General features: G+C 45.2%; 1 protein-coding gene across 1 annotated transcript in view; it reads left to right on the top strand.

Moving 5' to 3' along the window:
• The first annotated feature begins 5553 nt into the window (after positions 1–5553).
• The window catches only part of KCNK1 (potassium two pore domain channel subfamily K member 1), a 52433-nt gene continuing 45772 nt past the window's right edge, over positions 5554–12214 (top strand). The window contains exon 1 of the mRNA XM_015126335.3: positions 5554–6104. Within this exon, the coding sequence (XP_014981821.1) occupies positions 5750–6104 (355 nt within the window). The 5' untranslated portion in view covers positions 5554–5749. The remainder of the gene's footprint in view (positions 6105–12214) is intronic.

The raw sequence follows: 12214 nt of genomic DNA, 5'->3' as shown, positions 1-12214 counted from the left end.
ATGCATGACAGGACAGAGCAGTGGATGGCATTGGAATACCCTCAGCTCCTCCCCCCGTCATTTGATCTGTTTCTCATCCATCTTTCTTCACTTGCTTCTAGGAGAGCCCTTTCTTCTTTTCCTTCCGCTCCTTACCTCTCATACCCATGGAGTATGTGTTGAATGAGAGAGGAGCAGGGACCAATTATGATTTAATACTCACAGGCAAAGTGTGATTGGAAGGCATGGGTAAGAGACAGTGATGAAGGCAGGACCATCACTCAGGCCACCAGTGGACAGGCCACCCCGGGCCTGTGTGGGCAGGAAGAGGACATGGAAGGGCATCATCTGTCACTGCTGCCTCCAGGCAGGCCCTGTCTAGAGGCTGAGCCCTGATCTGCACGCCTCAGAGCATAGCCATCTTACCACAATAAGAGGAGTTGGCAACACCTTAGCCAAAGGTTACAGAGAAGCTGAGCGCCTGCTCCATCTGTGTTCCCTGACACTTGGACGTAGCACCACTGGGGAGTTAGAGGCTCAGGGCTAGAACATTCTGGGCATCCCTGCTTGTGAATCCAAAAATTTTCAGAGGCATCTCAGGGTGACTTTTTACTTCACTTGGTTCATTATTTCCCTCTCCCTCCCCTTGACCTTGTAGATGCTGGAACCGTAAAATCTCAGACTTGGAAAGAATCTTAAATGACATCGGCTACATGCTCTTCGTTCTACCTCTTTAATTTGTCGTTGTTTGCCTTTGGCTTGAACACTCATGACAGGGAGCTCACTGTTTCTAAAGGCAGCTCATTCCATCGATAGTCAACTCAGATGAATAGAATGTTCTCTCGTATGGTGAATTTTAAATATTACACTCTGTATCTTCCACCCATTAATCTTAGCACTGCCCTTTGAAGACATACAAAATAAACTCACATTTTTTTTTTCCCTGTGTAGCTACCAGATCCTCCTAAGTTTTCTCTTCTCAGGGAAAGCGCTTGGAATCCTCCAGCCACTTCTCTAAGCAGAATTTCCAGACCCATCACCAGCCATGTGCCCTGCATCTGGGTCTGTGCCAGGTCTTTCAGGTTCCTTGTGCTGTGCCCCACCTGAACCATCCAGCACTCTCTTGATATGGTGGCTGTCTGCTTCTTCAAGGGCCCCATGTCACAGATAGAGCCTGGGCGCTCAATGGCTGGTGGGACAGCTTCAGCTCGCTATTAATGCATGTGGCGCCTCTGTCCATCTGAATGTTCACTTTTCTTTTTTTAGAATTTCCATAAAATACACATAACATAAAATTTAGCATTTTAACCATTTTAAGTGTACAGTTCAGTGGCATTAAGTACATTCACATTGTTATGCAATCATGGCCACCATTTACTTTCAGAACTTTTTTCATTTTGGACAACTGAAATTCCACACCCATTAAACAATCGATTCCCCCTTCGCTTTTCTCCCAGTCCCTGGCAACCACCATTTCACTTTCTGTTTCTATGAATTTGACTACTCTAGGGACCTCATACAAGTGGAATCGCACAATATTCGTCTTTTTGTGAGTGACTTATTTCACTTAGCATAATGTCCTCAAGGTTCATCCAGTGTAGAGCAGGTGTCAGAGTTTCTTTCCTTCTTAAGACTGAATACTGTAGAACTGTATGGATGTACCATAATTTTTATCCATTTATCTGTGGATGGACACTTGGGTTGCTTCCACCTTTTACTTATGGTGAATCATGCTGCTGTGAACATGGGTATACACATATCTGTTCAAGTCCCTGCTTCCAATTATTTTGGTTACATACCCAGAGGTGGAATTGCAAATGCTAACCTTTTGTGCTTGTTGCTGATTGACGGGATTTTCCCAACCCTGTATTTGTGAATTTCACTTTTTGATCCCACGTTCCTATAGAACCACTGTCTCTACAAATTGTTCGCATCATCTCAACCTGTTGAGCTCATGAAGCCCATTGATGCTCAAGTATCATACAACACAGTAGTGATCATTTACATCATTAGCTCTACATCCGATTAACTTGCAAGACTCTGTGCCAAGCTCAAAGTTTGTTTCTCAGAAAGCATGGTCACCAGTCCACAAATTATGTCGGTTAGAGGGAACACTGATGCAGGAAGCAGAAAGGAGCCATGGCCTCTTCCCCCACTCTCTTCACTCCCCTACTCCTACTCCCCTTGCTCCCCGCTTTTGTATCTCTGTACTCTTCTCTGAGTTTTCTTCCATATTCCCATTCTCTTCTAAAACATGCTTGGAGATAGCGTGTGGCATGCTAGGTGGGGGTGAGTCAGCAGAAATGTCAGCCTGTATGGTACCTTTAATCTGTGTTGGGAGGTCCAGAGAGAAGTAGCTAGTCAGCAGTGAGGTACACACAAATCATGTGGGGTAAAGATTTCAAACTTTAAACGAAAAAAATCTAACATTTCTGAGATTGCTAACTTCTTTGAAGACAGGAGCATCTGTCTAGGGCAGTGGCCCAGGACGAGGAAGGCAGGCAGCCAACCTGTATTATCGGGATTCCTGTCAACTCAGAGAGCCAGAACCACAGAAGTCTTTGCATTTCCCAGCCCCACATCCAGGCTCCACTCAACCTATCTCGCCCTGCAGGATCGGATCTATGCCCCCATCAGACCACTTCCATGATATTTCCAGTTTCTACTTGTAGTCTGAGGATCACATGATTTAAAAATATTTGGTATCCTTGGCCTAGTTGTGATGTAGAACTGGGGCAGAGTCTCAGCGAGAGAAGTGAACTATGAAGAAAATGGCAAATTTCTCTGAAGAAAACTTCTAATAATAATTGTTAAAATTCCATGTAGTCAAGATGCATGTTGTTCCAGTTATCTATTATTGTATAACAAGCTAGCCAAAATCTCAATGGCTTAAGACAGCCATCTGATGATACCTCAGGATTCAGGCAGAGCTCAGCTGGGAGTTCTGTTCCTGGGTAGATAGACAGAGGTAAGACACCCGGTGGTATTCAACAGGTGGATGCCCTAGTTTGAGAGTTGAAGATGGCTGCACTCATCTATCTGGTGTCTTGGTGAGAATGATAAGGAAGCTGGGCTCCACTAGGCTGTCAGTTGAAACACCTACATGTGGCCTCTCCAGCATGGCAGCCTCAAGTTAATCAGACATCTTATGTGATGGCTCAGGGCTCCAAGAGAGGAGTGTTCCAGTGAACAAAGTTGGAGGCTGCTGGCCTTTTATCATCTAGCCTTGGAAATTGCCTAGTATCATCTCTGATATACTCTGTTGGTTGAAGTAGTCACAAGTTTCAAGGATAGGGGACACAAACCCTACCTTTTGGTGAGGGACTGTCAAAGAATTTGCAACCATATTTCAAAGCGGCCACACACATGTATGTATATTTGAGTGTGATGATATAACCACACCTACACCTGCAGTTCATCACAAGTACCCCACACAATCTGGCATTCAAAGGGTTGTATGGCTTGGGAAGAGGAACTCACATCCTGTGGGGGCATCAGACGTTTCATGAGTGAGCCAGGTCCTGAAGGATATAAACTATGTTACAGATGAAGATGGAGGAGGAACTGTCCAAGCAGCAGGAATCAGGTGAGCAGAGACATAGGGTGAAAAATGCTCATGAGAGGCAGGAGGAGAATTCTGAGGGTCTGCTGCATCGGGGGGTAGCCTCAGGAATGAAGAGGTCTTTGAACAGGGCAGATAGGCAAAGATCAAGAATAGGAGAGGGCAAGCAAGGGTTACGGAGCAGGACAGGGAAGGGCGTTGTAGGATGGAGACTTGAGGGAGAAGGAGGAATCCAAGTCCTGAAAGAGTAGGGCCCTTGCTGATGGGGGAGGATTCCCAGAGGCGGAAGGACTGTGAGTGGTGAGTGCTTCCTTTCACCTTGAAAATAAGGAGGTGCATTTTTCCTTGGGGGTAAGAGCAAAGGGAAGAAATGGCTTAGTGATGAGTAAATTCTGAAGTACAGAGAAGTAAAGTGGAGGGCTGGCTTCAATCTTTTGAGTAATGTAGGAGGTAAGGCTATTGACTAAAAGTGAAAAATCACTGATACGTATGTTAGACATGTGCATGAGTTTCTATGAAAATACAAAATATGACTTGTTTAGAGAACTTCAGTAAAGTAGACAAATGTTCAGGTAGGTGTTGGAATGATTAATTGTACAATTCAGTTTGTTTGTTTTAAATGTTTTTCCTGATTACAAAATAATATATATCCACTGTAGAAAATTTGAAAAATACTAAAAGGTACAAGAAAGTCATCTATATACTCCACTATTACCCAAAGACAACTGCCAGGAATTAGTTTTTTAACTAGGAATTAGTTGATTAATAATGCAGATGTCGTTTTATTTTGTAACAAAATACGAATATTTTACATATCTGAGACTCTACACAGTTTTGCTTCAATAGTCTTTAGACACATCTTTAATGTGTTTAATGTCTATGTGGTATCCATGTTGTAGAGATGACATAACTAATTTAACCATTCTCTATTTTGGAATATTTAGATTGTTCTGAGTCTTCATTATTTCATCTCTACAGTGTGTGTGTGTGTGTGTGTGTCTCACATGTGTATGCACTATGTTATACAACTACATGCATGTATATATAGATATCGTCTATGAGCAGTCTTTGTAAGTAAGTGTCTCTCTGATTGTTTTTTCTTAGGACATGTCACTGAATCAGAACAAATAAACCCTTTCAAGGTTCTTGAGACGTATTGCTAAACTGCCTTTCCAGAAAGGGTGTACCAATTTTATGTTCATCCACAATCAGGCAGCTCGCCGACCCTTGTCCACATTTTTGTCACTTTAAAAAGAAGTGACACTTGGGAAAGCTCAGTTTCTTCTGGTAGTTGACACATTTGGGATGTTTTTTCACCATAAAACCTAAGGTCACGTTTTAGAAAATTTGAACTCAGAAATAGGACTTCTCTGAGACTCTCCTTTTCCCTCAAGTCCTCTTTGTGAGGGGGATGGGTGGGAGAGAGGAGACTGATTCAAGGTGCCTTCCAACTCCGAGGTTCTGGTATTTTCACCATCATTACTGGCACCAGATCGCTCAATCCTTAGGCCAATAAGACAAAGAAGGAAAGTATTTCAGCGCTTGCTGTTTTGTAATAGTGGCTTCGATTAGGAGAAAATAAGTGGGAAACAGGAGTAGCTCGGACAGGGGGCTTGGACTGGCAGCGCATTGCCCAAAAGCGGCCCCCACTACAAAAGCGCGCGATCACACACACACACACACACACACACACACACACACACACACGCCGCGCGCTCTCCGCTCGAGGTTGGCTCCCGGACCCAAGGAGGGAGGGAGCGGGAGGAGGTGGTGGCGGTCGGGTCGGGGTCTGGGCGCCACCGAGCGCCCGCCCCACCTCTGGAAAACGCGCCGTGGGCGGTGCGTCCCGGGCCCCGGCGGCCCAGCCCTGGCGCTCTGGCCAAGTTTGCGCGCGGTCTCCGCTGACTCTCGGGTTACCTGAGCCGGCAACCACGTCAGCGCCACATCATCTGGGCTTTTTATATTGCAAGGAAACAGGAAAAGAAGGAAGAAAAACATCTCCCGAGAAAGCCAATCGCAGGGAGACGGCGCTGCCCGGAGGAGCGGAGCCGCCAGGCGCGCGGGGGAGCGGGCGGCGGGCGGGAGCCAGGCCCGGGCGGGGGCGGGGGCGGGGGCGGCGGGGCCGGAGGGGGCGGTGGGCCGCGCTCCGGCCGGTCTGCGGCGTTGGCCTTGGCTTTGGCTTTGGCGGCGGCGGCGGCGGTGGAGAAGATGCTGCAGTCCCTGGCGGGCAGCTCGTGCGTGCGCCTGGTGGAGCGGCACCGCTCGGCCTGGTGCTTCGGCTTCCTGGTGCTCGGCTACCTGCTGTACCTGGTCTTCGGCGCCGTGGTCTTCTCCTCAGTGGAGCTGCCCTACGAGGACCTGCTGCGCCAGGAGCTGCGCAAGCTGAAGCGGCGCTTCTTGGAGGAGCACGAGTGCCTGTCCGAGCAGCAGCTCGAGCAGTTCCTGGGCCGGGTGCTGGAGGCCAGCAACTACGGCGTGTCGGTGCTCAGCAACGCCTCGGGAAACTGGAACTGGGACTTCACCTCCGCGCTCTTCTTCGCCAGCACCGTGCTCTCCACCACAGGTAGGGTATCCTGCGCGCCCCCTGGCCACCTCGCCCACACCTCACACACCCCGGCCCTGGCGCCCCAGGCCCCTCTGACCCTCCCAATCCACCCCCCACCTTTCGCCATCCCGGCGCCTCCAACCCGCCTCCCCTCACTGTGCTTCCGACCCTCCGACCTTCCCCTTTCATCTCGGCGCCCCCGGCCCCTGCCGCGGTGACTCAGGGAGGGCAAGCCCTGCGGAGCCGGAAGCCAGAGAGGTGGCTCCAGACGTGGCTTGGTTGGTGCAGTACGTAACTCTGGGGAAGTGGTCCCTAACTCCGGCCTGGGTGGCTGCAGGTGCTTCCTCCGCTTGAGTTCTTTTTTCGCAGTCCCCTAAGCCAAACGGTCGGGTTGGAATGTGTAGCAGCACCTGGCCGCCGGGCAGCAAGGCAGCGGGATGATGGAACTCACCACCTTCCTCCTGACCCCATCCCCGAGGCCGAGTGTGCAGTCTAGTAATAATACCTTCTAAAGGGTCACCTTCCTGAGTCTGCCGTCCCTTTGCACCGTGCACAGATATTCCAGCTCTTTTGTACCTTGGAGGCAGTTTTGGGGGTAGCCGAGTGACATCACTCTGCTCTTCCCAGGTGACCTCTGGGCGGACAGGCCGATCCGGTTTCTTTTCAGAGTAGGAGGAAGGGTGAGGGAGAGTAAAGGAACCATAGGATTGCCTAAGATCTGACTAAATGGGGGCACCCTGATTCAGCAGTTCCTTCAACTTGAGGTGTGCGAGGCTTCTCATAAACTTTAAAGCGCCACGTCCCCGCACGACTCACCCGCGGGGCGCCCGGCCATGGAGGAGCGTCCTCTGGAGAAGGATGAGGCCGGGCGCATGCCCCAGGGCTCGGTCACTGTGCCAGATTAGATGAATGAAGGCCGAATTTTCCCAGCCGGACCTAGTAAGGCGCATACCCTGAGTGGAGATATCATTTGGTATTTGGACAGTGGGAGGAATCTCAAAGAGCGTTCAGCACAGTCCCTTCTTTTGATCTATGAGATCCAATCTTTGAAACAATCCATCTCGTCATGCACAAGGTCACACACTTCCTACTTACCAGTGTCGTCCTGGAACCTGGGCCTTGTGGTTTCTCTGCCAGGAACACTTTGTAACCCCCTACCCTCAACGTTTACAGGTGAATCACGTCCCTTTGTGTGACTCCCAACTCTTCTTTCCTCCCCACCCCCTCTCCACCATCCAAATTATTGTGTATAATTCCCTTTGGGCTATATCTTGTTGATTGTCTTGGTAATGACTTGGTAATGAGTAATAATACACTATTCATGTAGCTCACATGAAACAATTATTCAGAGGTCTGGGGTGAGTTAGTAAACCCATGTAAATCTACCCTGAAATAAACAGAAGTGGAATTCTAGCTTGTATTGTGAGATCTGAAAAACTGTGTTAAATGTAGCGCTCGACAAGACAGACCTGTTATCTCACTTTCCAAAGAATGCCTTTTCCCTTGCCAATACAATTTAATTTTTCTTTCGGTAACTCTGCCTCCATTGTCTTTACCTAGCTCTCTGTTCTTCAGATCATTTAGAAGTCACCATGCCTTTCCTTTGGAGTATATTTGTGCTATATTAAGAGTCATTCATTCTTCCCAGAAGTAAGTGTTTCCAAGGGGCTACAGAGTTTACAACTGGGTCACAATGTTGGGTAAACATTTCAAAGGATGATTATAGTGTGTGGTGTTTTCTTACTAATGATATTGTGAGGATAGAACAAGAATAAGAACAGTTTCGAGGAAAAAGCTTTGCTTTTTTCTGGATGGGATTTTTCATGACTCATGTATAGTCTTAACATCGTATTGCCTAACTAAATACTAAAAATTGTTTATAATCTTGTATAGATGAGATATTCTACCCAGGAGAGAATTAGAAAAAGTTGTAGTTTCTGTTTAAGAAAGGGGTGGGGTGGGAATAGACGTCTTATTATTGGTGTTCAGATTGCTTTGTATTTCCTAAGAAAGTCTGTATTCATGCAAAACAAGTGTTCATTTAGGAAATCAGTGCAAGGGGCATTTAAGGATAAACTAAATGAACAAGGTGCCTCTTGGTTTGTAAAGTTAGCAGATCAATGAATTCTTGCTAGATGAATACAACTATTCTAAATAAAAAATACTGTTCTGTTGGCTTTGTACTGTCCCATTATCTGACACATTTGATATTTCTTAAGGTTTCAAAATTATAATTACCCATTATTTGATTCATTGGATGTTTTTTAAAGTCTTCAAATTATCATAGGTGCCCTGGCCATGAATCTTATAATGGGTGAGAAATCTTTTCTTCCCTATAAGGGGAAATAAAGAGATGTTAAATTGTTTGCTGGAAACAAACAATATTTTAAATTGCTTGCTGGAAACAGACAATTTTTTAGAGTAAAGCTGGTGTGCTTCATTACTAGGAAAATATTTTCTGGAAAAGCGCCAATGAAATAAAATGAATTGCAATCCCTTTTCTTTTTCTGGGTGGGTATTAGACATGTTGTGCTTTTTTTTTCTTTTCTTTTCTTAGCACTTCTAGTTCTTTTGATGGCAACTCACTGAAATAATTGTTACCCAATTAATCAGTACAGTCAATCTTTGACTTATCCAGAATGCTAACAATGAGCATTATGAAGATGCTGTTATTGGTAGTCATCATTGTAACAAAGGCCCATGAGTGCATTTATGTCAGAATCTTCTCACCCCAGAATGTACTGACTTCCATTTCTGGAAGTAACTGAGTAAAGTCTTCATGGTCTATTTGGAAGAAGGCTTACGTTGGTAATTCAGCAATATTCTTCTCATTCTGGGCTTTGCCAAAGACTCTGAATTATTTCTAGCAAACAATTTAACATCTCTTTATTTCCCTTTGTAGGGAAGAAAAGATTTCTCACTCATCATAAGGTTCATGGCCGGGGAACTTATAATAAAATACAAATTAACAGGATGAAAGCACACACATTTAGTTAATGTAAGTTTTAGATGACATAGACGCCTTTAGAAATGAAGACCCAAAGAAACAGGGAAGCTTATGTATTTTTAGGGACAGTTGTGTAGGCGAATGCTTGAAGAACAAAAGGATATGATCTGGCTGAGCACGGTGGCTCACACAGGTACTCCCAGCATTTTGAGAGGCCAAGGCAGGAGGATTGCTCGAGCTCAGGAGTTCAAGACTGCAGTGAGCTGTAATTGCACCATTGCACTCTAGCCTGGGCAATAAGAGTGAGACCTTGTTTAAAAAATTAGCCCAGAATGATGGCGTGTGCCTGTAGTCCCAGCTACTTAGAAGGCCGAGGCAGAAGGATTGCTTGAGCCCAGGAGTTTGAGGCTGCAGTGAGCTGTGATTGAGCCACTGTGCTCCAGCCTGGGGAACAGAACAAGAGTCTGTCTTGGAGGAAAAAAAAAAAAAAAGGAAGATATGATCTAAAAAGCTAATAAACTGGAGGAATTTAGTAAGGCTTATTTGTTCAGATTTTCCTTGGCATCTCTGTGTCTTCAAGGATAGGGTATTCCTTTCTCAAGGTATAGACCCTTGTAATGAGGGTCTTCTTCAAAGGAAGGGCAGAGCTTTAAGGGAGAAGGTTGAGAGGAAGGCGAGAACAACCTTCCTGCTTCTGCTGTTTTCTCAAATGCTGAGGTGCCCTGTTTGGGGGTCACATGCCCTGAACTCCATCACCCTTCATTCTAAAAGATACAGCAACGTCTGCATAGGAATCACATGAGAACAAGGGAAAGAGTGCAATACAGTTTTGAGCTTTTCCGAAAGAAGAGTTGTATACCAAAAAAAAAAAAAAAAAAAAAAAGGAGGTATTATAGACTGCACAATTTCCCACAGAATTTTTATACTGTGGGTTTTTTTTTTCTTTTTTCAAGGATTGAGAAAATACTGTCCAGGTGGTATCTGGGGAGTAAGAAATAATTATTAAACTTTGGTAACCGTCTAAAACGTTGGACAGTGTCATTCATCCTTAAGAACAACTTGTGATGTTGATTTACTAAAGTTTACTTCTTTATTCATTCCCCAAAGCAAGGCCATGTTGTGACAACTGTTTGGTAAAAATACAGTTTTTGGCCAGGCGCGGTGGCTCACACCTGTAATCCCAGCACTTTCGGAGGCTGAGGCGGGCAGATCACGAGGTCAAGAGATGGAGACCATCCTGGCCAACATGGTCTCTATTGAAATTACAAAAATTAGCTGGGCGTGGTGGTACATGCCAGTAGTTCCAGCTACTCAGGAGGCTGAAGGAGGATAATGGCTTGAACCCGGGAGGCGGAGGTTGCAGTGAGCCGACATCGCACCACTGTACTCCAGCTTGACAACAGAGCAAGACTTCATCTTAAAAAAAAAAAGAAGAAGTACAATTTTTGTATTCATGCAGTATACAAACTTTTAGTACCTTTTGCTGCTTTGTAAATATGGGATCCACATGACAGCTCAGTTCCTGTTCCTTTTTACTTTTGGAGATATAGTCTTGCTCTCTCACTCAGTCTGGAATGCAGTGGCACCATCATGGGTCACTTCAGCCTCTAACTCCCAGGCTCAGTTGATCCTCCCACTTCAGCCTCCTGAGGAGCTGGGACTATAGGCGCGCACCACCGCACCTGGCCAATTTTTTTATTTTTCTTTAGAGAGGGTGGTCTTGCTTTGTTGCCTGGGTTGGTCTCAAACTTGTTGCCTTAAGCCATCTCCCACCTCAGCCTCTCAAAGTGTGGGATTACAGGCGTGAGCCACAACGCCTGGCCCCTGTTCCTGTCATTGGTAGCCCTGGTGCCTTTAGTCAGGACAATTCTTTATTCCTATTTATGAAGAGATGCATTGAAACTCTATTGAAAGTGTTCAGTAAGTGAACTTAATTGGGCTTGGTGTACAGTGGTTTTTGATTAAGGCGGGTAGGGAGCTACTACAACATAGGTAGTTTTCAAATAAATAGGTAGTTTTCAAATAAAGAAGATGGGAAGAGGCAATGGGGGATGCTGGACTGATCCTTAGTTTTCAAATTATTTTCAGTAGTACAAATGTGTTACCATCAACAAATATTTGTTGAGTTTTTAGAATAGAATGAAGTGGGCCAGACATGGTGGCTTATGCTTGTAATTCCAGCACTTTGGGAAGCTGAGGCAGGTGGATCATGAGGTCAGGAGTTCAAGACCAGCCTGGCCAACATAGTGAAACCCCATCTGTACTAAAAATACCAAAATTAGCTGAGTGTGGTGTTGCATGCCTTAACCCCAGCTACTCGGGAGGCTGAGGCAGGAGAATTGCTTGAACCCAGGAGGTGGAGGTTGCAGTGAGCCAAGATCACACCACTGCACACCAACCTGGGCAACAGAGCGAGACTCCATCTCGGTGGGGCGGGGGAGGAGAAAGAATAGAACGAAGTAGGTAAACTAGGGCCCCTGGACCTAATCTAACCCACCACGTGTTTTTGTGCTGCCTGAGCTAAGAATGACTTTATATTTTCAAATGATTGGGTCAAAAAAAAAAAAAGAAAAATAATATTTTCTGACACAGTCAAGTTTTATGAAAATCAAATTTCATTGTCCATAAACACAGTTTTATTGGTGTGCAGCCACACCTGTTTGTTTCTGTATCATTTATGACTGCTTTCCGGCTGAGGTGGCAGAGTTGAATAGTTGAACAGAAACAATGTGGCCACAAAACCTAAAATATTTACTGTCTGACAAAAAAAGTTTGCTGACATGGGCTTCAGAATGATACTTGAAAGGTATGCTAAGAGTGTTCTGAGTATTTCACTTCCTTTTGGGAAACTTTGTATAAGAAAGTTCAGCTTCTCAGACTTCTTTATGCTGTTGTTTTAAGTGGTATGCAACATTCAATAAATTATGTATCACCACCGACCACTTTCAAAACAAATGTTTATTTCAGATGTCACTTACTTATGGTCCAATTTATGTCACTGCTTTTTTTTCCCCTTTAATGATGACAAGCTACACTTCACATTGTGATTATCTTATCTAAAATGTGCAATAAATACTATATTATCTCTACTATAGAATTTACATAAAATTAAACAAGCAAACTCTGTATCCACCAGAAGAGAGATCCAAAATCCCATATTCTGATGTTTGTGCTCTGTATT

The sequence above is a fragment of the Macaca mulatta genome, chromosome 1 (assembly GCF_049350105.2).
Source record: "Macaca mulatta isolate MMU2019108-1 chromosome 1, T2T-MMU8v2.0, whole genome shotgun sequence".
Lineage (NCBI taxonomy): Eukaryota > Metazoa > Chordata > Mammalia > Primates > Cercopithecidae > Macaca > Macaca mulatta.
This window is presented reverse-complemented; position numbering and strand designations above follow the sequence as displayed.